Consider the following 24,452-nt stretch of genomic DNA (forward strand, 5'->3'; position numbering starts at 1 on the left):
AAAATATCACTATTCAATTAATCTGATGTGAATAGAAAGACCCCTTTCCAACCAAAAGAAAACCATCAATACAATTTAACTTTAGGTTACCAAAAATATTGATATTAGGTTACAATTCCTTTTTAACTATTTAAAATCATACCTTTATGGAAGAACCATTAAATTGTCAAGGGAAATAAAAAACTGAAATAATGCTAAGAAATCATGTGAGATGCTTGCCCGTAATTTCATTATAATCGAGTAAGTAATATATTACATGAGCAGTACAGGTAAACAAGCGCCAAAATGATCAGAACAAAAGAACATTCTTGAGACTTCCATAACGATTGACTATGTGCAAAGGTGGAAGCTGAAGGGTCTGCATTTTGGAAAGAGGAAACGACAGGATTGTCAAGTTGCTAGCAAAGAGGAAACCACCAGATGGCAGTGTTATGCAAAAGCTCTTTGCTGGCAACCGGGCATTCTTCTCAGCGGAATTGGTATACTGTATGAGCGGATGTGTTGTTTCAGTCATACTTCATGGTTGAGTGCCAAGTACCAAAATAACTAGACGAATGTTGAATTGGTAAGTTTGGAACCAACGAAAATATTGCCATTCAACATCCCTCAACAGGAAAACCCTTGATAGGATACCAATGTGAAGAATGTAACTATAAAAACTAAAGAATGGATTTCACCGGAATACGTCAACTGCGTCACAATCGTTCGCATCCAATAAGACTTGCAGGGAAGCCCGTCACTTGTTTTTGCTTTCTTTATGTATTTACGAGTTTATTTTATTTTCAGGAAAAATGGTTGGTGTGCCCGAAACCGGATGGCTTTAATCGACTGTCGGTTATTTGCCCATACGTAAGCAATTCTTTACAATGTTTGCGGCCACCCAGAATGACGAGCCTTCTCTTTCCTGTTGACGTCGAAATCGATAAATCGGATAGTAAGGGATGGTCTAAGTATTTTTGCACGTGACTATATCGTTGAACTTGTCCAGGAACGGACAATGCCTTTTGAAAACGACGCAAACTCTTTGATAACGACCGCGTTACAAATTTAATGATCGCATGAACGGCAGCGGAACCCTGGAAAACGGATTCGCACTTGTATGGACGCGGACGATACGACGTGATTCCCGCGGACATCTAGCGCCCGATTTCACAATCACCTTATCTGCGCGGCCCTTATTTCCATTCGTCGGCAATAGTTAAATAAGTAGTAATAACAATAAAACCAATGCAAGATACTTTTGAAAAACTGTTGGCGGAGGGCAAAGTCTTTTGACAATTTTCTTTCAGAGTTTCAAATTGCCAAAAGTTATGGGTGAATTTTGACGTCAAATAAACCACTGTTGGCCACTGTCTTTATGCATCAGCGTCATCACATTACTACTATTGGCCCTAACTTCAGTGCCAAATTCGCAATATATCGACCCAATGAAGGCCCTTCCTGTAATAAATTTCCTTTTAGAAAATAAAATAAATTTTTTCAATTCAAACACGTTATGCGTTTCATCATCCCATCTCACGATGCAAATAAATCACCATTAGAAACTATTGAAAAGCTTCATTGAAAACAGATTCAATGTTGATTTATCGTTACAGTCTACAACGTGCGTTCATAAATCCTACGAGAATAGGCACGATAAAGTGTTGAATATTGAAAAGAAAATTATTGAAAATGATTTACGGCCGATCTTTGGTGCTAGCGGTTTCGTCAGAACACGTGAAGGATTCTCGAACATGATCGTCGATGCTCGGATTCTCGGTTGAAGCATCCGAATAGCGGTGGTCAGGCGAGTCGGATGTCGAGGTAAATTGAGATGATTCTACCGTTGCGTTGGTGCTATCGATGCTGAGTTGGCTGTTGCCCAATGCCATTTGAGCCCTTTCTAAAAGAGTGGCACTTCGAGCTGCTTGGTAGAGGAATCGGCTGATGCGCAAATATGTGACGTCAGTCATTGCACGGACCGTGTAATCAGAGACGAACATCTGATGAGTTCCTTGCGGCAAAGGCGATGGCTGCCCAGCTAGGCCACCGCTGATGACTCCGCCTTCGGATATGGAAAAAGCTCGAGTCCCATTGCCTCTCCTGCATTTGACAAGTGGCCTTGTCGACTCACCTGTCAAGCCGAAGCCAGAAGTAGAATATAACAAAGAAAGATCTTAAAGAGGTAAAAGGGGGAAAAGTTGATGGGTTTGCTTTGTAACTAACCAAGTTCATCAAGTTCGGCTACTCCGTCAGTCGTCAGATTTAGGGCGTGCGAACCGAAATGACTGAATGGGCCGCTTTCGAAGACGAGTTTTTCCTTGCCGACTGTCACTTCAACACGACCCTCCAGGATCAATACGAAGTAGTCGGCCGGTTTACCCTTTTTTTTTGGCCAGGCAACACGATACAAAAATGATAAGAATATTTTAAGAGATCTTAAAAACCAAGTTCATAATTCAACAAGCGTTACTCTCAGTCGCTAATTATTGTTTCAGTCCTATACTAACTTGTTGATAAATGAAGTTTACGTCCGTCGGAGTCGAGTCACAATCCGGATCGTACTTTTGTCTCGTTTTGTTGAATCGGATGAACTGGATGACGGGGCCTTGCTGCACTAAACGGCGTAGGACGTTCTCGGAGATCCAGCTGGGATGGAATGGATCGACGGACGAGCTGAGGAACTGGAAGGCGCTCAACGCCAATTGAGGTGAGATTTTGTGAGTGGCCTGCACCCGGTACTGCACGGCGAAGCTGCTGAAGTCTTGAAGCATTCTGCTTTTATCGCGCCGACGTTTGCTCCGGTTGTCAACTAATTTTTTGTTTTTGTGTGGGCTGTTATTTAGCAGACATTTGGGGTTGATGTATATACATAATACAATTAGGTAGTCATTTAAAAATTCTCCTTCTCTTTTTTTTTTTTTGTTTTTTTTTTGTTCGGTTTGTGGCCTGTTATTTCTAATTTGATATCCCTAGTCACGCACATTTAAGGCAACGTAGCAGAATCCAGTTGCCTTTATATAATTGGCATCATGACACTTACTCCAGACATCAGTTTCGTCGACGATTTCAGCTGGAAAAAGAAAGAAAAACGTTTAAAAAAATTCAAAATGAATTGAATCGAGCCATTGGGAATTACCTTGAATGAGTTCCTCGATGACGTCCTCCAGAGTGACCAATCCGACCGTTTCGTAAAAAGGGTCACCATCTCCAGTATTGTTAATTCGCTGGACAAAAGCCATGTGCCCCTTATGTCCCTCCTTGAAGTCCTTGAAGACGATGTCGAGCGTCGTGTCCTCGAAGATAAAGTTGCACTGTCGCTGATAGAACCTGCACAGAGTCTTCAACGGAATTGCGTCTTCAGGATCCACTAGGGCCAGCTCCTTGATGAACAACAGGCCGACGATGTTGGTCCTTTCCCCGTCGTAGATTGGCACTCGAGAGAAACCTTTGGTTCCAATCAAACGACCGTAAGATAATTACACGAGATAATCGAATCAAGTGCATTACCTTGTTTCAAGATTTCTGAAACCGTTTCGAAATCCAGCACAGACTCGTAGTTGAGCATAAAAATATCATCCAGTCGGGTCATGATGTTGCCCACCGTTTTCTTCCTCAGTTCCAAAGCTCCAGAGATGATATTGATTTCTTCTTTCTCCAGATCGTGATAGTCGTTTGTTACCTAGCAAGACATTGGAAATGAAACGTGACTAGGAATAAAGGCCGAATTGACCTCAATTCGACCAACGTCCGCGTCCAGAATTGAACAGAGTAGTACCTTGATTAATTCTTTAAGTCTTTCCCGATTGTAGTAGGCTCCAATCTCTTCGCCAAGTATCAAGTTCAGGATCAAAGAGATGGGATACGATAACGGGAACGTGAGCAGCATGAAAAATTTCGTGATCCAAACCGTATGGGCTCCGACGGCTAATCCGTGACGGGAGCAAATAGCCTGAGGAACGATCTCACCAAAGATGACAATGCCCATCGTCGATCCGACAATGGCGATGATGCCCGATGTCAAATCGTCGAGTAAGATCGTCAACGAAGAATTAACCAAGACGTTACCAAGCAACAAGGTACACAACAAATAATTGCCGTGATTCCTCACGGGAGTTATAGCCCGTGCGTAGCGCTTCTCGTTGTCAGAGCCCGTGTTTTCGTAAATTTTCAAATCCGTACGATCTAGGGCCATCAAACCTTTTGAATAAATGTGACATTTTTAAAAGAAATCTTTGTCAAGTATAAATAATAATAATACCGAGATTGAGGCCAGAGAATAGGCCCGAGAGTGACAGCAGAACGGCAATGATAAGCACTTGAAACCAAAGAGGCAATAATTTTTCATAGGTCCTCAATTTGACTCCTGGCTCTTTGCCTTGATGAATCCAATGGACCCGGCCGTCAAATGCCATGGCCATAGAACAGACGTAGAACGCCGGCGCTTCTTCCGTTTCATTGCTGTCGGACGCGTAATGGACAAGGCCCGATAAGCTGGGCAGACGGAAAGCGATCAAGGCCGAGAAACTCGTCAGCGAATTCTTCGTGACATTGACTGCGGCAAAGAATGGCAAATCATCGCAATCATCTCCTCTCTGACGGGCCGTCACGACGAAACGGAACTGCGAATCTTGATTGAAATCATCGCCAAATAAGCGCACCGTCACCTGATCATTTCCGTTCAAGATTTTTAAAAATGAATCAAACAGATGTAAAATAGAGAATGTCACCGGTTTTCCAGCTTGAACGATCGGAGTTCCATTTGCATCATAAGAGACTCCTTTGTCCGCATCTTCGACGCGAAGGCCAGCAATGAAAGCTGAACGAACCGAGTAATAATAATTGCTATTATTCGGTGGACGAGAAGCTGTCAACGGCAGTTGTTGCGTTGTTGCTTCGCTGCTGCTGCTGTCGACAACTTTGTAAACGAAAGAGTCGTCGTCGTTGTTGGTTGCCACTTGAAGAGTTGGTTCATCCAACAGCAACGACGTCCTGCTAACCGAACGACTCGATCGATTCCTGCATTTACACAAGACGACAAGTTTTCAAAATATACTTGGGGCTGCATTATATGAAATAAAATGGGAAAGAAAAAAAACCTTGTGACAGCCAACGACTCTGTGCCCAATGGAAAATTGAGTAACAAAAGGAGAAGCACGGTGAGAACAGTTCCAGCCGTGTCCATGTCCGTGGACGGAATACAAGTCATGATGTATTCCCACCTTTCCTATTTAATAAGTAATGGAGAGGAGGGCGTTAGGGTTAGCTATGATCGCCATCGAATAAAGTAGAATGGCCACGTACTTTACACCGTACAGAGTCCATATTTACTTATTCTTTGATTTATAAATCGGTTGCTACATGCAGCAAGTGGCCATTGTTTTGTGGAGGTCATCATACGGCAGGTAATCGGCGCTTGTTTTATCGACGCATTTCCAAGTAGTCAATGACCTCCAACTGTCCGTGCTCATCCCTACAATCAAATCTCTTTTAACCAACCGAACGATCGTGATTTTATGGAATACCTTTTTCATTTGTTTTTGGAATTGTCCCTCGACGTTGGTGTTCGTGATGGTGTAATTGTTTTGGAACGTGCTCCGGCATTTCTCCAATAAAATCAAATACACCGACAACCTTTGCTGACGTCCGACGCAGATTTTTCACGCGTAAGTCAAATCGGAGCGGGTATTCATTATCCGGAAATGGATTCCACCAAACCATGCCTACGTGCCTAATAAAAACTGTTACAAGGCTCTTTTTAATCAATAAAGAAAAAACACACAGTCAAGCACTTTAATTTTAATAGCAAACAGAAAAAAGGATGGCCTTACGTTTCCAAAAATCGTGCAGGTGGCAAGGTTTCGTAATCCTGCATTATTTGATTGCTGTAGCCATGGCTATGTGTCTACATCAAACGCCGTATTTACAATAAGCTTATTACCGTTATATTTATGGCACTATTTTCGTCGTTCGTGCTAAGACCTATGCGGTAGAAATGATCTAACCAATATGTGAGAGTAGGAGAAAGATAAAGAGATACCCAGACGTCTTGCATGGAAACATTTCATCCACGGTCGGCTGAATCTGTAGACGTTCCGATGCCATGGAACGATCCGTGCTCCACTGACCCCCACTTTCGTTATTGACATAATAATCTGTAAAGTAGAGAAAGAAGACTCTTCTTCAGAGGTATTAGACCTTTATCCATTAAAAAAAAAATCAAATTCAAATTATTTGTTTTCTTTTTAAATAAAGCTGACCAGACGTCAGGGCTTGGGCTTTAAGTTGCCCAGCGAACATCAGCATTTCAACAAATAACATGCACTAGCAAAATCTAAAAGTAAACAGGGCTTCTGTTTGAGCAAAGGCTTAAATATAACAAAGATGAAAGATAACAACTTGTTGACAACGTCAACCGACGAGGGCTTTGCAAAGCTCGAACATTTTATGGCACCACATTCGTCTGGTTCTATTCACGTTAGCCTTGATATTGCACTGAAACAACTGAACTCAGTTGAGGCAGATAAAAGTAAATAAATAAGATTACCAAATGCGAAGGTTCTATTATCACGAGAATCGGCCCCACCAAACGTTTTACAAACGTAACTTTTATCCATGGAGCAGTAGGAACAAGCGAGACACAGCTGTAGGCAGTTTGACTTTGTTCGAGAACACATTGTTTTACAGTCATTTGTCTTCTGTGGTTCCCGCGTAAAAACCGAAACAAATGAATACCAAGAATTTAATAATTGCTTTTGCAATTGTTTACGTCACTACAGGAATCGCCGTAGGTATAAAACATTTTTGTTTCGTTTTTCATTTTATTTCTTGTGACCTCTAAAATTGAACTTTTAAAACATCACCAATTGTTTGATTACATCAATATCGATACTTAAGGCGTGGGGCTCTATTATGCCGGCTACAATGCCGATCATTCGCCTGCCCCAAAGCGAGACGTGTTCCAAGAATTACAGGACGAAATATCTGCCAGCAAAATAGACGAATACCTCAAGTAAGCAAACCTAGTACATTGTTTTAAACTATAAAAGTCACTAACGTCATTCATTATTGAAACGTGTCTGGAAAAAAAACGAAAAGACATTTGAGCAGTGTTCCCCATTTGGCTGGGACTGAGCAAGATTTGCAACAGGCGGAATGGCTTGGAGACAATTTTCAAACATCGGGACTGGATCGAGTCGTAGTTGTCCCATATCACGTCTTGCTCTCTTATCCCAACATGACGCACCCGAATAAGATTTATTTGTTTGACGATAAGGGCAACGCCAACTTTACCACGTCTGGCAAGCAAACGCCACTCAGCCAGCCAGAAGAAAGTTCTCCATTGGCAGCACCTAATTTCAACGCCTATTCGGGACAAACCGGTGAAATTGAATCTGATGGACTTGTCTACGTTCATTACGGACAACAAGAGGATTACGATTATCTGAAAAGCGTCGGTATCGATGTGACGGGCACAATTGTACTGGCTCGTTATGGCGCTTCATTCCGTGGCAATATCGTAAACATTCTAAAAAATCAAACGTATTTCTTTGAAATAATGCCCTATTTACTTTCACACAGGTGGATTTGGCACAGAAACAAGGAGCTAAGGGTGTGTTGTTGTATTCAGATCCGAAAGATTTCGCCCAGCGAGGAAGGAATGAAGTCTATCCGGATTCGTGGTGGATGCCGGGCATGGCCGTCCAGTCCGGTACCGTTTATCTGGCCAACGGAGATCCCTTGACACCTTTCTATCCGGCCATTGAAAGTGCTTACCGCATAGACGAGTCGGAAGCTTTATTGCCGTCCATTCCTGTCCAGCCAATCGGATACGATGAAGCGGAAGTGTTGCTCAGAGCCATGAACGGTCCACTTGCTCCGGAGAAATGGCGTGGCGATCTCAACACTCCTTATTCACTCGGCCCAGGATTCCAGTACGGTTCCGGCTGGAAAATCAAGATGAACATGTTAACGGCCAACAAAATGGTGACCACTTACAACACGATCGGAATGTTGTACGGCGAACAAGAGTCAGATCGTTACGTTTTGGTGGGCAACCACCGCGACGCTTGGGTACTCGGCGCTCTGGACCCGTCCAGCGGAACAGCCTGCATGTTGGAAATGGCCAGAGCTTTTGGCAAAATGAAACAAGATTACGGTAAGCCAACCAACGAGAGTTATTCATTTGTCGGAAGTTTTGTTTATAGCTTAACGTGAAATTCAGGATGGAGGCCGAGAAGGAGTTTAGTGTTTTGCAGTTGGGGGGCAGAAGAGTACGGCCTAATCGGCTCATACGAGTGGGTCGAACAGCACGCCAAAGTGTTGAGCCACAGAGCTGTGGCTTATCTCAACGTCGACATTGCCGTCGAAGGTATTATCTCTCGGGCAACGTTTTTGTTTTGACGTCATATTTGGTTTTCAAAAATGTGTCTCTTTCTTTTTGTGATCTAAAAGGTACTTATTCGCTGTGGGGATCCGGTGCTCCGCTGATGAACAAAGTTTATTTGGAGAGTTCCAAAAAGGTCGCCAATCCGAATGCTACAGAAGTGAACGAAGGACGTCCAACGGTGTTTGATACTTGGGTTCACCGTTACCCGGACGCCAATCACCCCACCAAACCCAGGTCTCATTTTTATTTGTAATTTTTTCAATAACAAAAAAGTTGATTCTCATTTCTGCAAAACAAAAGAGTGGGCATTTTAGGTAGCGGCAGCGATTACACGGCGTTTATGCACGTCTTGGGCGTGCCTTCCATTGACATCCGATACACTTACGAAGAGGTACATGTCCATAACATGCGATTGCTTTCGCTGGTGCTATGAGTAAAGAGCACTTTCAATTTGCCAGCACTCAGTATACTGCATAGCCTTTTTTTTTTGTTGTTACACGGGATCATTTTTCACCTTTTAATGTTGTCTCTTCTACCCCGAATGGCCATCTCGGGTTGCTTAACCCATCCATCAGGAGATTGGATCTTATCCACTTTACGTGAGTCCTCTTTACACATTTTGAATGTAACGCATTTGTCATAATTGTCTTGTATTATTGCACACACACGCGTGTCCAGCATACGTTGTACGAGACGCATCATCTGCTGGCCGACATCATGGACAAGGGTTTCGTGTACCATCGGGCCGTCACACAACTCTGGACGGAGGTGGCTCGCAATTTACTCGAGTCTGTTGTCCTGCCCATGGACCTCGATTGGTACGCCACTTATCTAAACGAGAGCGTGGTCGGCATCAGGAATCGTTACGGTGCCCAGTTGGAGGCCAATCAAGCCACGTTGACTCATTTCGAACGGGCCGTTGGTAATTTTGCCGTAGCGACGCGCCGTTTCCAGGATACGTCACTCGCCAAACTTGATCCTAACGAGTACCATTTCGATATTTAATCTCTTAAAATTTATTATTGAATTTCTTTTTTTTGAAAATTATAATTATCAGTGTTTTGGCTGTACGACGAGTCAACGATCAGCTAATGCAACTGGAACGACATTTTATCGAACCACATGGACTACCTAATCGTCCCGAATACAAGTAAAATCCTTTTTTTTTTTTTTAATTAATTGAAATTTAATAATCATTTTAAAAATTCAAATAGTCACATTGTGTTTGCTCCGAGTTCCAGCGATGGCTATTCGAGTAGCAGTTTCTCCGGATTGACGGATCTGCTCGAAGCCGTTGGTAACGAAACGGAAGTACAAAGACCAAAGGAATGGGCGCAAATCAAACAGCATCTGTCTGTAATCGCCTTCTTCATCGATGCGGCTGGCGAATCGTTGAACGATTACCTTTAAAAGAATGCACGAAAAGAATAAAATCTTGCTCATTTAGAAGAGATGCGCTCGAATCGATACGGCAAAGTAAAACATAGTAAAAGATTAAGTGGCACTAACTCTGCTCTTTCCCAGTGTGGGCAAATACGGCTGTAGGACGTGATAATGAATGAGATGCACGCCTGCTCACGTTTGCCTATTTAACGCTGTCTAGCGATTAATTGAAATGGGCCCACGACTTTTTCCTCGAGGATTATCTTCTAGTTGGAGTTCCAGTTGCGAAATAGTATCAAACCGAGCCTGCCGGACGGACAATTCAATAACGAGGGTCATCCACGTACGAGAAAATTCGTGTGTATAGTTGACTGGTTCTTCCGCAGGTCGAGTATCACGTCATCGGGTCGTTGATGTAATTATTATTTTTCCCCGTTTCACTCACGGTTGCCATATAGACGTCAACTAAAAAGAAAGAAAAAGGTTGGGTCGATTAATTGAACTGTGACATTATAATGATCAAGCAACCATCGATTGGAGGGGGGGGCAAGAGAAAACAATTCCTTTTTATTTTCGTTCAGGTGAAAAATGTTGTGTAACGCGCGAGTTGTTTATACTAAAGAAGAATCCCTGGCCGGCTGGCCTTGCACGTGTAAAGCTTCTGGTTGATGCCATCAAAAAGTTTATTGATACAGACATCCGCATAGAGAGAAAGACAGGGACGAGAGTGCGCTCTTAATTCCGATCTTCTTCCGCTCCAGGCTTTTTTTTTTTTTTTTCCTCTGTTTGAAATCGCTAAAACCCACAACAGCAATTTTCCTTATCTTTTTTTAGAGCTAAGAGCACGCTGGAAAAAAAACCCTTCTCGGCTCGTATTTATACATCTGCTTTTCCCCGTGGAGAGAAATCCTTTTACTCCGCCTACGCTCACGTATATATATTTTTTTCTCTTTTTTTTTGCGTAGCCGAATGTGGTTTAGATGTCAGACGCCTTAGCTATTTTCACGCACGTCGTATGCGTTGGCGTGTGTACGATCTATAGATCGGGTTTTTTTTTTTTTTTCCTACGCTTTTGTTGTGGTTTAATTTGTTCTTTCTGTAAAAGAAAGAATAGAGACGGCCCATTCATCCATCATCCTATTGTACATATCCGATGTGTTGGCGCTCCGATTCTTTCCCTACCGGCCATTTAACATCTCCTCTTTTGTCTGTTATTGATGGCCACCTATCAGGCAAACGTAAATTCGCTAAAACTCACACATCGGCATTGATTAAGACGCTTGTTTGTTTTGTGTAGATTACGAAAGAGAGAGACTCGATGCGCTCATTTATTCCCACCAAGTGCGGCATCAATTTCGCATATATTGATTAATACGAGATAGGATAACGACCGTACCTTTTGAATTTATGGCACGATGCCAACGATGGAACACAAGAGAGCGAATTGTAGATGAACACGTCAATCTCTACATTTCAATAGTTTACAAAACTCGAAACTTTGATTTCAAGTCGAATTAAAATGAACGACAAAATGATTTCCGCCGGGGTTTTTTTGTTTGTTTTTTCTAAAGGAACGCAACGGATAAAAGAGTTTTGAGCGCAGGCGCCATCCACAAAACACTGGCGCTGGTGTATAATAGTAACTGGCGAGAACGCTTGGCCCGTCAGTCGACGTTTAACTTGGACGCACAGCAGATTGTGCCAGTCTCAATCCAACCCATGATGAATTAAGAAAACGTATTTAGTGATTCGCAGAATACAAGTGATGGATTGTTTGATTTAAAAAATCGTGATTTTGAAATCGGGCAAATGTGGATGTGGTCGAAATAGGATGAACTACTACACGAAAGACACGATGTGTTGTGACGGATCGCTCACAACTTTGAGTCGTCAAGGCCGCTCACGACCGCCGTTACCGGCTCGACAACTCACCAAACTTGTCGACACACAACAACAACCTCATTGATATTCGCATCAGGTATGTAGAGGCTCCGTACCATACAGTTTTCGCCCCTTTTTCAAAAACACAATCGTCTCTTTGACCTGCCGCTCGCCTTTTCTTTCTCCGATAAGAAAACGGCCAATTGGCCATCAAACAGATAGAAAGGATTTCTTTTTTTTTTCTTTTCAAGGGACAACATTTTAGCAGAATTGAAAAGGCAACTGTAATAAAACTCGAGGGATTATTTTTGTGCAAGGTAATGACGTTAAAAAAAAAAAAGAGCGGCGACGGTCAAAAACACAAAATGGCATATCATCAAAAAATATATCCTCCCATATCTGCGGAAAGAAAAAAAGAAGCGCACACCTTTTGTTTTTAAGCCGGGGAATGTGTTGCTGCACCTGCAACACTGTCACGCGCTACTCCCGTAGGCTTTTGGCATTTATTTTTGAAAGGGGAAAAAGAAATCGTAGGTGGTCAGTACGTGTTGTCTTATTTTAATGAAGCCGATCAAGTCTGCCCATTTATTTATAGAGATCCTGATATTATCTGGCGGTCGTGGCTTTTACAGGTACAGGAAATGAACGTCGCCATTCTTTAAAAGAGATAGAAAAGTTGACGCTTTGAGGTGGGAATCTAATTTAGTGGCCGTCCCCTTTTTTTGTTTAACTTGCAATGACGAGGACAAAAATGCCGTTCAATATTTTTTTGGAACGTGACTGTCCCCATGTACGGATTTTTAATTAACGTTTGTCAAGCAGTTGCCATAGCAGCCGTCTTGTGTCGTTAGTATTAGAAGGCAGTCGCTTGTTGATTACGAAGAGCGACCTTCGGATTGCCTCATTTTCAACTAATTTGAACGGACCAATCTCAGGCGGAAATCAGTTCCGATGATGAAAGAATCTAAATATTCTTGTATAAACGACGCCTACGAAATGCAACGGCCAGTTTTATTACATTTAACTCACCTTTTTACGCTTCGTCTTCTTCTGTTTTCTCTAATGGACAAAATGGGTTCGTGTTGTTTCGCCTCACTCTGTTTGCTCTCTCGTGTTTCTCTCCTAATGTGTGTCTCTCGTCTCTTGTTACTCTCCTTTGCAAACACACATATTCGTTCGAAAAGAGAACGACCAAAAGTCCTTTTTCACTTGTCAAGTTCGAAACGCCACTGGTGGATTTCCACGAATTCAGCAAATGACGGGCATCTAACGGACTGGCTGTCAATGGCGCACCATATCAAACATTTTTTTTTTTTTCGAAATGTCAACTATTTTTGGCGATGCAAACATTTCAAAGCGTGTCCGAATCTAGACCTCTCACACAATGTTCCAAAAACACTCGAATATCTGATGAAAAATTCAAACTTTTTGTTCATACGTACATGTGCAACAAAATTTGAAAATTTGATGAGATCGTCCTGTCATCCAAAAGGAAACCGTCCATCGCACACTCGAGTCACTTTGTCAATTGACATTGGTTAACGAAAAGACTTCGTTGTACGGGTGGCTTCAAAAACAATCAGAAATTCCATTACGATGTTGACAGCCAACAAAAGAATCCATCATATACGTCCACGAATAATTCAACAGAGTTTTTGTTTTTAGAACAGGTACAACATCGATGGATTCTGCTGGCCAATGGAACGTTCATCTCATGACGATTGGTGACACTATTAATAATCAAACGTCTTACTACAGCAGCGACGATGGACGAACCATTGGATTTGCCACCAGCATGGCAGCAGCCATGAATTACAGTTTAATTGAAACGGTGCTCATCAGCGCCGCCCTGCTGGCCATTATTGTCGGTACCGTCGTCGGCAATGTTCTCGTCTGCATCGCCGTCTGCCTAGTCCGACGCTTGTAAGTATAGACATTTTATTCCTTGTGTATACATCCGTCTCGGTCAATGGGTAAACGAGAAAAACGAAAAAGAATGTTAAGAAAACATAAACTGCCTGAATATAGCCATCGTGTTTATGGGATGGACTACGTCAAATTGCAGCTCGATCTTTAGGCCCCAAAAGGCACTACCCGGGCCTGTTCTTTTATAGTTGTAGGCCAGGCAAAGAACACGTTTTGCTTTTGCAACAACTGCCATCGTAAACGTTGGTGTACGGCTTAAATAGGTAAACAAAATTGTGGCGTAAACACGTTGACTGTTTCCTTGTTTTTTCTCCACCGAACGGCTGTTGGAATTTTCGTTTAGCTCTTGAATGCCCATTTTATGACGCATCAAGGTATTCGAAATGAACGTGTCAAGTCAAACAGATTCATTTCAGTCGTTTTCCGAACTCCTGTGATTCTGACTTTTTTTTCCAGCTGATGGCTGATTTAATTATTAAAAAGGAGGCCTTGGTTGAATTCTGACAAGTTTTGCAATGGCGTTTGCAGACGACAAGAGTCGGCTTGGAAAGTGCAGCCATTAGAAAGTTCAAGTTTTGACGTTACGTAATTTTGCGTACATTTGCTTACAAAAGTTGCACCCAGTTTTAAAACTGCTATGGAAACAAAGTTGCACCGTGATATTTCAATGAAAACGTTCGTTAGCAAGTTATCATTTCTAGTTTCATTCCAATTAACATTCCTAATCACCGATTATTCACATTTAAACAGACGACGGCCTTGCAACTACCTGCTGGTGTCGTTGGCCGTGTCGGACCTGTGCGTAGCTCTGCTGGTGATGCCGATGGCCCTCGTTTACGAAGTGCTGGGCACGTGGCCGTTCGGCGCCCGGGTCTGCGACACTTGGGTCGCCTTCGACGTCCTCTCGTGCACGGCGTCCATCCTCAACTTGTGCATGATCAGCGTCGATCGCTACTGGGCCATCACCCGGCCGTTGGACTACGGCGTGAAAAGGACGCCGGCCCGGATGATCTTCTGCGTCGCCCTCGTCTGGATCTCTTCGGCCTGCATCTCTTTGCCGCCGCTTCTCGTCCTGGGCAACGAGCACGGGCCCATATCCACCAACAACAGCCATCCTCAGCTGCTGGACGGAGATGCATTCGGACAAGACATGCAATGTCAAGTGTGTCAAGAATTTGGCTATCAAATCTACGCCACGTTGGGATCGTTTTACATCCCGTTGGCCGTCATGGCCGCCGTCTACTATCAGATATTCCAGGCAGCCAAACGCATCGTGGACGAAGAGAAGAAAGCGCAAAGCCATTTGCTGATGACACGGACCAGCAGCTGCGTTAAATCTGTCCAGGAGAAATCTAAATCGAAAGCGCTGAATGCAGTGCAGTCGTCTCTTCTGGTCCATCCGTATCAAACGAGCGTGTGCAACAATGCCGCTCTGGTCGTCGTGCGTCGTCATAGCGATCAACAACTGCAAACGTCAAACAGACGGGACAATGCAGTCACAGATGCAGCACTTACCAACAATGAAGTGTGGAGCAAGGACACGAACGGTGGCCATCCAGTCACCTGGCCAGACACAGCCAGTAAAGCACAAACGGACAATACAACAATGTCGTCGGACATTCCTGTGACGGGCACGACAATCAACCGAAGCGAAGGCCAGCAGCCACCGTCTAAACGCCGTCGCAGCAATCAGTTGACTCATCGTCGGGCAAGTCGAGTTCGTTTACGTTTCGCTCTCAACAAAGAACGCAAGGTAAATAATTTATGAAATTCCTTGAAATACGATGTTCTTCGTAACTGATATGCAATGGAAAACATCAATTTTGGCTGAAACTTGAACGGATTTAAGGCCTGGAGGGGGGGGGTGAAGGAGGCCATTTATTTTTCAGTGGGTGTAAAAGGACGAAGTGATGAAGAGAAGTTCCCCTTTTTCTTGTGTGTGTGTATGTGCCAAAAGTTTTGTAGTGGCGCTTGCGGGTACGCCGCAAACGAAAGAGCTTCTTATTTAGATTGAGCCGGGCCGGCGTGATCCGCCCTTTGGGGGCTTTTCTCTTCATCACAATGCAATTTGAGTTGATTGGAGACACTGCTGGCTGTGGGCGTAATTATGATGCACACACAACTTTTGTCTTCATCTCAGCAATTTCTTTGATCATTCACCCAAAGGGCTCAAGTGTTTTTCATTTTTTTGTGTTCATGCGACTTAAACTGAGTTTCAGACAAACGTAAAGCCCTAATTGAATTTGCTTTTTTGTTATTCCAACAGGCGTCGACAACGTTGGGAATTATAATGAGCGCCTTCACGTTGTGCTGGTTCCCTTTCTTCGTGCTGGCCTTGGTCCGTCCGTTCATGAGCCACCAAACGGCCTCTATGGTGATTCCACAATGGCTTTCCTCTCTCTTCCTGTGGCTCGGCTACGCCAACAGCTTCCTTAATCCCGTCATCTACGCCACGACCAACAAGGATTTCCGACTGCCCTTCCGTGAAATCCTCTGCCTGCGATGCAAGTCACTCAACAGCGTCATGAGGGAGGATTTCTACCAGTCGCAGTACGGCAACAACCAACAACTGATGGACACGACGGCCAACAATAACAAGTCGGGATTGATGGCTGGACAGCCTTCGTCTCCATCATCTTCGTCATCGATTTCGCATCCGAAAGTGTCCGGCAATCGTCGCCGACGGCGTCGATGCTCCACCGAATCGGTTGGCATCGAGCAGAATAATCGGAAAATGGGCGCACCGGAAGAGGATGACGCAACAGATTACGGCGTCATGACCGCTGGCCATCGTGAAAGTTCATCATCGGCAACCGCCTTCCTCTGAATGAACAGTCAACTCGAATTTCTCTTTTCTGCTCGTCATTCCTTTACATTTATCGTGGTGTCAACTGTTTTGATTTGAGGACCGATTGGCTTTTGATTTGATTCATTTTCGACAAAATTTAGTGATTATGATGGCAAGATATTTCATACCGTGCTAATATTAAATACTATTTACAAAATAACGTGAGGCTCCATGTAAATTGTATTCTGTAATTGTATTTCACGCCTCTCTGTCGTCGTGAAACGTGTCAACATTTAATCATGACAGATGTATTTTAACGCAACATATCTATTTCTTGAATGTCGTTCAATTTTAATATTTATATATATAGATCGTTGATTTGTATTTGACACGATTCTAGTCGACCATGTTTCTCGATTAAATACAAATTCTCGAAACTAATGTTTTCCTACTTGAAGGCTATGAAAATTCATGTGAATACATTGGCAAAAAAGGGGATAAATGAATTCATTAAACATGCTGAATATGTGTCACAAGGAAAATTGGAAAAAAAAGGCTGTGTGCAAACAAAATCAGCTTCATTTTTAAATGCATGTTAAACAAATTTATTGTCAATCATGGATTAGTACATAAGATGATAGCTGACATGCTTTTCTCATACCGCTGGAAGACCTCCATATCAAATGACAGCTGCTGCAATATGCTTTTACCCAAACACACAATACCCATATTTTCATCTATATATGCATAAAAGCTTTCGGTGGATGTACGACAGGCTTATAAATCAAGTTATGTGGCGGTACAGCCCTGCCAGTGATCAGCTTTGGAGCTATGTTCGTCGGCGTTTATTATAGGTCACAAGAGCTTACAAGCAAGCAGCTTACTCAGTTTCTTTTTTTTACTGAAACAAGAAAATCCCTTGTTGACGGGGCCTCCATAGTTATTTCAAGAGCATTTTAGACGTAAGCTAAACAGATTTGAATGGTTCAGATTGATAACATAGTAACCATCATGTGACCCTTCTTTCGTATCCAAACTACGTCGAACTCAATAAAGGTACAGAGAAAAACATATTTTTATATAGGCAATGGATGTCGAGAGGTACCTGTGTAGCAATGCATAGCAACGAGCTTTTCAGCGATAACAAATAATAGAGGATTGCACATCAAACTCTTGGGCTGGAGCAACGAGAGCAAATAATCAAGTATATAGCTGGGATATATATATACAACAGTCATCGGATCTTCATCGCCATGGATCGAGGACTAATGTGTTGCCAGATGTTATTATGGAAAGGCATCTAAGGCGGCCCAAGCAACATTGTCATAAAATTATATTCTCTTCTGAGCATAGTAATTGTTTTTTTTTGCCTGCATATTTTGTTTAAATGAAAAAATTTCAATGAAAAATCAATAAATGTCCTTTTTAAAATACAATCACATTCTTGAAATGCCGTGTCCCATAAGCGAGTAATCCAAGAGCTTTTTGTCGTCTGCTTAATAACGAAAACATGATGATGTGTGTACAAGAGATAAATAACGTACACGACGCACATCTGTTTGATATGATCTCAAACTCAAAACGACACACCGCAAAGAGGGAAATGCTGCCTTTAATATGGTATAGTGGCTTCCGTCCCATCAACAAGATTGCAAGCATCAAAGGTCTGGGTGTATGCAAATGCACAGCAAGGCGTGGAGTCCTGGGGAACACGAGACCTGTCTCTTAAACTATCACATTTCATGTGGTTCACGTGAAATGGATTTGACGTGTTCCTAGGTTGATACCAATGTCACATATATCACATTTTTTTTCCCATGGCCAAAATTTGTTTGCCGAAAAAAACCGCTGTTTTTTTAATAAATAAAAGGAAGCCTGTAGATGTAAAGCAAGAAAAATAAACAAATTTACTAGAGCCATCGAGTTTCAATCATCCGAACGAGTATTATCTATGCCCTCAAAAAATAAAGAAAAAAAAAAAAACAAATAAATAAAAAAGGCAGAAATATTTTGGTTTGGCAACATTTAATGTCAAAAGGAAAATGGTGGGAATGTGGAAGCTGCTCTGCCCACGGATTTGTGTTACAAAGGCCGTCAAACATTTTCTCTTGTTATCTGCTTCCTCGAGTTGGTCGTCTTCGACCATGTTTTTTTTATACCTACAAACATCAGCCGGGAGAGCCTGAAATATATCTTAGGTATTTCCAAATAGAGATTCTAGAGTCTAATGCACCTGGTGGGAAGCTGAGTACGTGCAGTGCGAGATTTATACGTTGGGATTGAGAAATGCGATATCTTGTAAAGCACGTTTATATTTTGAAAAAGAAAAAGTATGGAGCGTAAAGGGCGTCACACCTGCTTTTACATATTTAGCTTTTGTTGAATTGCATGTAAATATCCAAGAGTCTCATCATTATGTGGACATTTTGCTGAGTCATCCAACTTTGGGACGCGTGTGACGATGTAAGGGGAAGTTGATGTGACTTGAATTGAAAAAAAAAGTTGATCATTTCCGTTGTCATTGTAGCGTAACAACCATTTGCATACGCGATTGTTTTCTTTTTGTAGACGAGGAAAATTAGAATTCACTACATTTGCTCATTTCGTCAAAACTTGGAGATGCAAAACAAAGGAATTCTCATTCATTTTTTTAGTTTTCAACGTTACAAAGCGTTAAAAAAAAAGTTTTCCCTGCTGCTTTAATAGTTTTCCATTGTTTTGCCACTACCAACAATGGCAGATTTTCGTTTATCAAAAAATCAGGTCGATTGATTGCACTCGCCCCGAAAAAGAAAACAATCGCCATTTTTTTGTGTGCGCCTACCTCTAGAGTTGATGATGGGCGTACAGCTGATATAATGTTTCACGTGTCACTTCATTATTTATTTTTCTATACTTTTTGATAAATCCCGAGGTGCTGCCGCCGAGTTGCAGAACAAAAGAGAAAAATGAGCTTCTGCGTCAGCAACGTGATATTCCATCATTGCCTATCGACACACACACACACACACGAAACTATACTGCTGGTGTGTAATCGATAAAACACACCCGATATAGAACTACTGCTGCTCGATAAGAAAAAAAAGACTGGCCAAACCATAAAAGAAATGCTGGAGATTTACCATGACCGGTACCTCACGCTTTGCATCGATGACGAGGGGCCCAAACAATTTCGAATCAATCAGGTATTTTTCATTTTTGCTATTGTCTTTCATATTAAAGAATTACTATTTAAACAGGATCAAGTATCGATTAAAGTTTGTGTTGTACCGACTAGTTGAACGAGACCCCTGTGACCCTTTTCTTAAAAACTACGAGGCCAATCCCCACAAAAAGAAAAGCTTTTCTCTGTACAGATTGGGACCAATATTGGGCTTCTTTTCGATTCTCTCTTCTTTTTTTTTTTATGAGCCCGGCTTATATCCAGTTATAGAAGACCATTGCTGATGGCTTTCTGACGAGTCAATAAAAGTCAGGCCAGCCGCTATGAAACACCACGGTAAAAATGCTAATAACTACACGACGTTTAATCGCTTGACTCGTTTTCCAACAGACGTTCCAAACATTAGACGTCACACAGGGAGGGACTATGTCGAAGAGCAAATTCTATCATAACTTTGATGCACGCGACGAAATGCAACGGAACGATCATTTATCGTGAAAACAAAAAAAATTGTTGGTGCGCAAATTGAGAAGCGCACGCGTCTTGGGCGTTTTCTCAATGGCAGGCGCAGGCGCGCGTGAATGGCGTTCGCGTGCGGCTTGTAGTTTTCGTCGAAGAAAAGAAAAAAACCACTCAGTAGACGCCGTACCTCCTCAGGCATCGGTAACGTTTCTTCTATACTGGCGTTTTCGTCACGTTTTGTTGTCATCGTGAATTTTTATTTGATGATTTTATGATTATTCCCCTCTTTTTTTGGAAAAGAATAAAAGTCACGTGATTGGCACTTTGGAGCGAATCATTTTTCGGATAAAGTGCGTTTCATCTTGGAAGAATGTGGGCTAAAAAAAGGACACAGCGGCATCGAGTTGATTAAATCAATGTCAAGGTAATTCATTTTGATTTTACTATTCTTTTTATTGTGTTACATCATTTGCCGTAATGATATTTGGTGCCATCTTTTTCAACACGGACTAACCTTCCCCTTATTGGCTATTCAGTCTGCATTTCCTTTTGAGAGCATTATTTTTATTTCCCCCCCCTTTTTTTTTCGGAGGGATGAACGGTGGCAGACAATCAACCGAGCGGACATGAAAGGTCCCCGACTAAAAGACGGCCAAAGATCGATGCTCGAAACGGCCCTATTTTGTGTCGGAATCGCCATCATTTGATTAAATTTTTTGCAAACTGAATTCCCTTTTGGCGCGAACAAGTTGAAGACGGCCACAGGTGTCGCCTTTGGATTCGATTTTACCTTATCGCTGCGACATATTGAATACGAAGTTGGGCCAACACTTGCTGCTCGAGTAGAAAAGACTTGTTCATCATAGCGAACTGAAGGATCACAGAAGAATAAAAGTCCAATTTATGGCGGAATGATGTTGGAATTGCGCCTGTGGTAGGCGGTTCAAAGGAACCAATCAGCGCGGCTACATGGGACACTATTATCTTTCCTACACACACATGTTGGGAGGTTGATTGGTTTTCTTCGTACAGTCGAGTAGTACGTCGTTAGTGCAATTGACAAAAGATTTGCTTCCCCCCAAAGGAATCGATATATACCTCACAGGTTACGTCTTCAATAAGGAACCTAATTTATACTTTATCTTTAAAAAAAAAAAAAAAGTATTTCCTTTTGTTTGTAATAATTTCGATATTGCTGACACAGGATTTAATCGAGAGGAACATACGTCCATCCAATGGAAGTGGATGCGTTGGAATGGAACAATTTCAAACATTCGTTGCGGTTCGTGACTGGACACTCGGCCGATGCAATCATCAATCAAACATTTCCGATTCAACCTGAAACAAGCACAGCATCAGCCATGAATTACAGTTTAATTGAAACGGTGCTCATCAGCGCCGCCCTGCTGGCCATCATTGTCGGTACCGTCGTCGGCAATGTTCTCGTCTGCATCGCCGTCTGCCTAGTCCGACGCTTGTAAGTTGCCACTGTTTACTTGCTTTTCTTTTCAAGTTTGGCTTCTCTTTCACGTGTCCGACAAAAAAAGAAGAAGAAGCTTCGTAAAAATAGCTCCCCTCCTCTGTGCAACTGCCCGTTTCGTACTTTGGCTCGCGTGAATGAACGCACAGAGAGATCGATGTCGTTTTCTTTTCGGCCAGTTGTGTTTTCTTTATCCCTCGCATTTTGGCCTTGTTAGTCGTGCAGCTTCACGTCTAATTGGAAGAGGGGGGGGGGACTAGAGAATCCCGATCATCCACATGCAACGAATGCGTGTTGTTGGGACTTTGTTCCATTTTGTAATTTGACTTTGTCAAGTAGACAAGGGCCATCTAATTAGGCATAAAGTGTGTCCAGCTACTTGACTCTATTTCTTTTTTGAAAAACATTTTCACAGACGTCGTCCGTGCAATTACCTGCTAGTGTCGCTGGCCGTTTCGGACCTCTGCGTGGCTCTTTTGGTAATGCCCATGGCTTTGGTTTACGAAGTGCTGGGCACGTGGCCGTTCGGCGCCCGGGTCTGCGACACTTGGGTCGCCTTCGACGTCCTCTCGTGCACGGCGTCCATCCTCAACTTGTGCATGATCAGCGTCGATCGCTACTGGGCCATCACCCGGCCGTTGGACTACGGCGTGAAAAGGACGCCGGCCCGGATGATCTTCTGCGTCGCCCTCGTCTGGATCTCTTCGGCCTGCATCTCTTTGCCGCCGCTTCTCGTCCTGGGCAACGAGCACGGGCCCATCTCCACCAACAACAGCCATCCTCAGCTGCTGGACGGAGATGCATTCGGACAAGACATGCAATGTCAAGTGTGTCAAGAATTTGGCTATCAAATCTACGCGACGTTGGGATCGTTTTACATCCCGTTGGCCGTCATGGCCGCCGTCTACTATCAGATATTCCAGGCAGCCAAACGCATCGTGGACGAAGAGAAGAAAGCGCAAAGCCATTTGCTGATGACACGGACCAATAGCTGCTCGAAACAAAAGACAGTCGAGCAGCAAATGAAATCAAAGACTAGTCAATCGATCCCAGTTCAATCGTCTCTACAGGTTCATCCGAACGCGTTGAACCTGTGCAATAGCGCGGCCCTGATTGTGGTACGTCGTCATAGCGACAGACGCAATTCCTCCATCGACAGCAGCGACCACAACTGGACGGCCAATCATTACAGCAACAATCGTCCAACCACCTGGCCGTTAGACCACGGCATCTCTTTGTCGTCGACGTCATCATCGGCCTCTTTAATGACGACATTAAAAAACGAAACCAAGGAACGAGACGAGGCGTTGCTGGACATTCCCCGCAGTTGCTCGAGGCGTCGTTATTCGTCGTCTGCTGCCAGCACGGCCGAAATGCACGTCGACGACGATGCAGCACAGGACATCCACAGATTAGAGTCGACGGCCGTTAATCCATCCGCAAGAGCAGCTTCCGGTCAGCTGTTGACACCTGCTGGGAGTCATGCACCGGCTCTGGTGCCACCCAGTGTCCAGCTGATTGCACCTAATCCACCGCTTCTTCATCAGCAGAATCAATTGCATCGGAGAGGAAGTAAAAGCCGATTACGATTCGCGCTCAACAAAGAACGCAAGGTCAGTCATATAAACGTTGATTGCGTCTGGCTCTTTTGTTCTGATTACACTTTGGGTTAAACGCTGGTTAACGAGCAGAAATGATTGCGTTCCATTGGCTGCGCAGTTCAAACGAAAAAAAAAAAACATTTGAGAAAAAAGTTTAGGGGGCACGAAAACAATCAGACTCAATGACGTCCAGTTTTATTTGTTAAACGTTTTGGTTCGTTGCTATTTTGGCTCCGGTTCACTCTCCAATTCCTTTTTCCTTCAAAAATGCAGTTGGCTGACTTTTAAAGGTCAGATGGCACTCGCAGCTGGTCCGAGGCCGGCTTTGAAAGCGTGGCTCAATTTAGCTTCAATAACGTCCTCGTGCGTGTCTTTCTTTTGAATTAAATTTGCCGAATTCTTGTTTGCTCGATTACGGCAAGCCATTCATTCTCCATTTTATTGGTTCAATCTTCTTTAGGCTGACGTCTTTATAATTGAACTGTTTTTTTTGTTCAACAGGCATCGACGACGTTGGGAATTATAATGAGCGCCTTCACGTTGTGCTGGTTCCCTTTCTTCGTGCTGGCCTTGGTCCGTCCGTTCATGAGCCACCAAACGGCCTCTATGGTCATTCCACAATGGCTTTCTTCGCTCTTCTTGTGGCTGGGCTACGCCAATAGTTTCCTCAATCCAGTCATTTACGCGACGACCAACAAAGACTTCCGACTGCCCTTCCGCGAGATCCTCTGCCTGCGATGCAAGTCACTCAACAGCGTCATGAGGGAGGATTTCTACCAGTCGCAGTACGGCAATGAGGCCAACAAAACGGCACTTGCCCTGGCCGGTGGCGCCAGCCAGTTGTCTGCCACCGCCTTTCTCTAATAATCCCGTCACAGCCTCCCCCCCTAAATATTTCCTGTCATTCTATGGTGTAAATCGATAATCGATTCGTTTCTCTTTTTTTTTTTTGTTATTTCTAGTCCAATGCTCTCTCGGTGTATGGATGGCACCTGTCCTCCCTCGACCCTAATGTAAATGTGAAATCTTTTTGTTCGCGATCCTCGTTGATATAACACGCACTTTGTCGTACACATTGGAATCTGTTGATAGATGGCACTGTAACTCGTGACTGATTTTAATGTCATCACATTTCGTTTGATTTGATTGTTGTTGTTTCACGCCACAATGTTGTGTATTCTCGTTTTATCCACCAGTGACAATTTGACGTGTTTATGCCAATTTTAGTGATGAAATTAAAACAAAAATATACGATATTGCAACACTGGACTATGGAGCATTCCGTCTGTACGATAGCGGGAAAGTATCACAGCATGTGTTTGCTTTGTTACATTCAAGTTATCTAGTCATAAAGTGTAAAGTAAGCAATGGAAACTGTTTTGGTGGTTTTATTTGAGGTC

At 43.1% G+C, this 24,452-nt stretch overlaps 4 protein-coding genes across 4 annotated transcripts; 3 read left to right on the forward strand and 1 right to left on the reverse strand.

Moving 5' to 3' along the window:
• Nucleotides 1-1,550: 1,550 nt before the first annotated feature.
• LOC130704032 (unextended protein-like) lies at nucleotides 1,551-5,319 on the reverse strand. The gene is made up of 11 exons (XM_057525507.2): nucleotides 5,284-5,319; nucleotides 5,079-5,206; nucleotides 4,710-4,998; nucleotides 4,241-4,646; nucleotides 3,758-4,179; nucleotides 3,490-3,661; nucleotides 3,119-3,427; nucleotides 3,023-3,052; nucleotides 2,490-2,791; nucleotides 2,206-2,362; nucleotides 1,551-2,113 (listed from the first exon to the last, which is right to left on the reverse strand). The coding sequence occupies exons 1-11, from the start codon at nucleotides 5,302-5,304 to the stop codon at nucleotides 1,677-1,679; spliced, it is 2,673 nt and encodes an 890-aa protein (XP_057381490.1). The 5' UTR covers nucleotides 5,305-5,319; the 3' UTR covers nucleotides 1,551-1,676.
• Nucleotides 5,320-6,606: 1,287 nt separating this feature from the next.
• Nucleotides 6,607-9,798, forward strand: LOC130704033 (glutamate carboxypeptidase 2-like). Its single transcript, XM_057525508.2, has 11 exons — nucleotides 6,607-6,770; nucleotides 6,877-6,991; nucleotides 7,078-7,498; nucleotides 7,561-8,137; nucleotides 8,204-8,350; nucleotides 8,434-8,602; nucleotides 8,669-8,759; nucleotides 8,944-8,967; nucleotides 9,047-9,354; nucleotides 9,426-9,518; nucleotides 9,583-9,798. Exons 1-11 carry the CDS (start codon nucleotides 6,707-6,709, stop codon nucleotides 9,776-9,778), a joined length of 2,205 nt encoding a protein of 734 aa, XP_057381491.1. The 5' UTR covers nucleotides 6,607-6,706; the 3' UTR covers nucleotides 9,779-9,798.
• Nucleotides 9,799-9,825: 27 nt separating this feature from the next.
• LOC130704035 (5-hydroxytryptamine receptor 1-like) lies at nucleotides 9,826-16,663 on the forward strand. The gene is made up of 5 exons (XM_057525509.2): nucleotides 9,826-10,166; nucleotides 11,323-11,729; nucleotides 13,298-13,555; nucleotides 14,309-15,311; nucleotides 15,825-16,663. The coding sequence occupies exons 3-5, from the start codon at nucleotides 13,314-13,316 to the stop codon at nucleotides 16,383-16,385; spliced, it is 1,806 nt and encodes a 601-aa protein (XP_057381492.1). The 5' UTR covers nucleotides 9,826-10,166; nucleotides 11,323-11,729; nucleotides 13,298-13,313; the 3' UTR covers nucleotides 16,386-16,663.
• Nucleotides 16,664-20,235: 3,572 nt separating this feature from the next.
• LOC130704036 (5-hydroxytryptamine receptor 1-like) lies at nucleotides 20,236-24,278 on the forward strand. Its single transcript, XM_057525510.2, has 4 exons — nucleotides 20,236-20,395; nucleotides 21,176-21,448; nucleotides 21,867-23,064; nucleotides 23,554-24,278. The coding sequence occupies exons 2-4, from the start codon at nucleotides 21,207-21,209 to the stop codon at nucleotides 23,914-23,916; spliced, it is 1,803 nt and encodes a 600-aa protein (XP_057381493.1). The 5' UTR covers nucleotides 20,236-20,395; nucleotides 21,176-21,206; the 3' UTR covers nucleotides 23,917-24,278.
• Nucleotides 24,279-24,452: the final 174 nt, after the last annotated feature.

This window comes from Daphnia carinata, chromosome 8 (assembly GCF_022539665.2).
Source record: "Daphnia carinata strain CSIRO-1 chromosome 8, CSIRO_AGI_Dcar_HiC_V3, whole genome shotgun sequence".
Lineage (NCBI taxonomy): Eukaryota > Metazoa > Arthropoda > Branchiopoda > Diplostraca > Daphniidae > Daphnia > Daphnia carinata.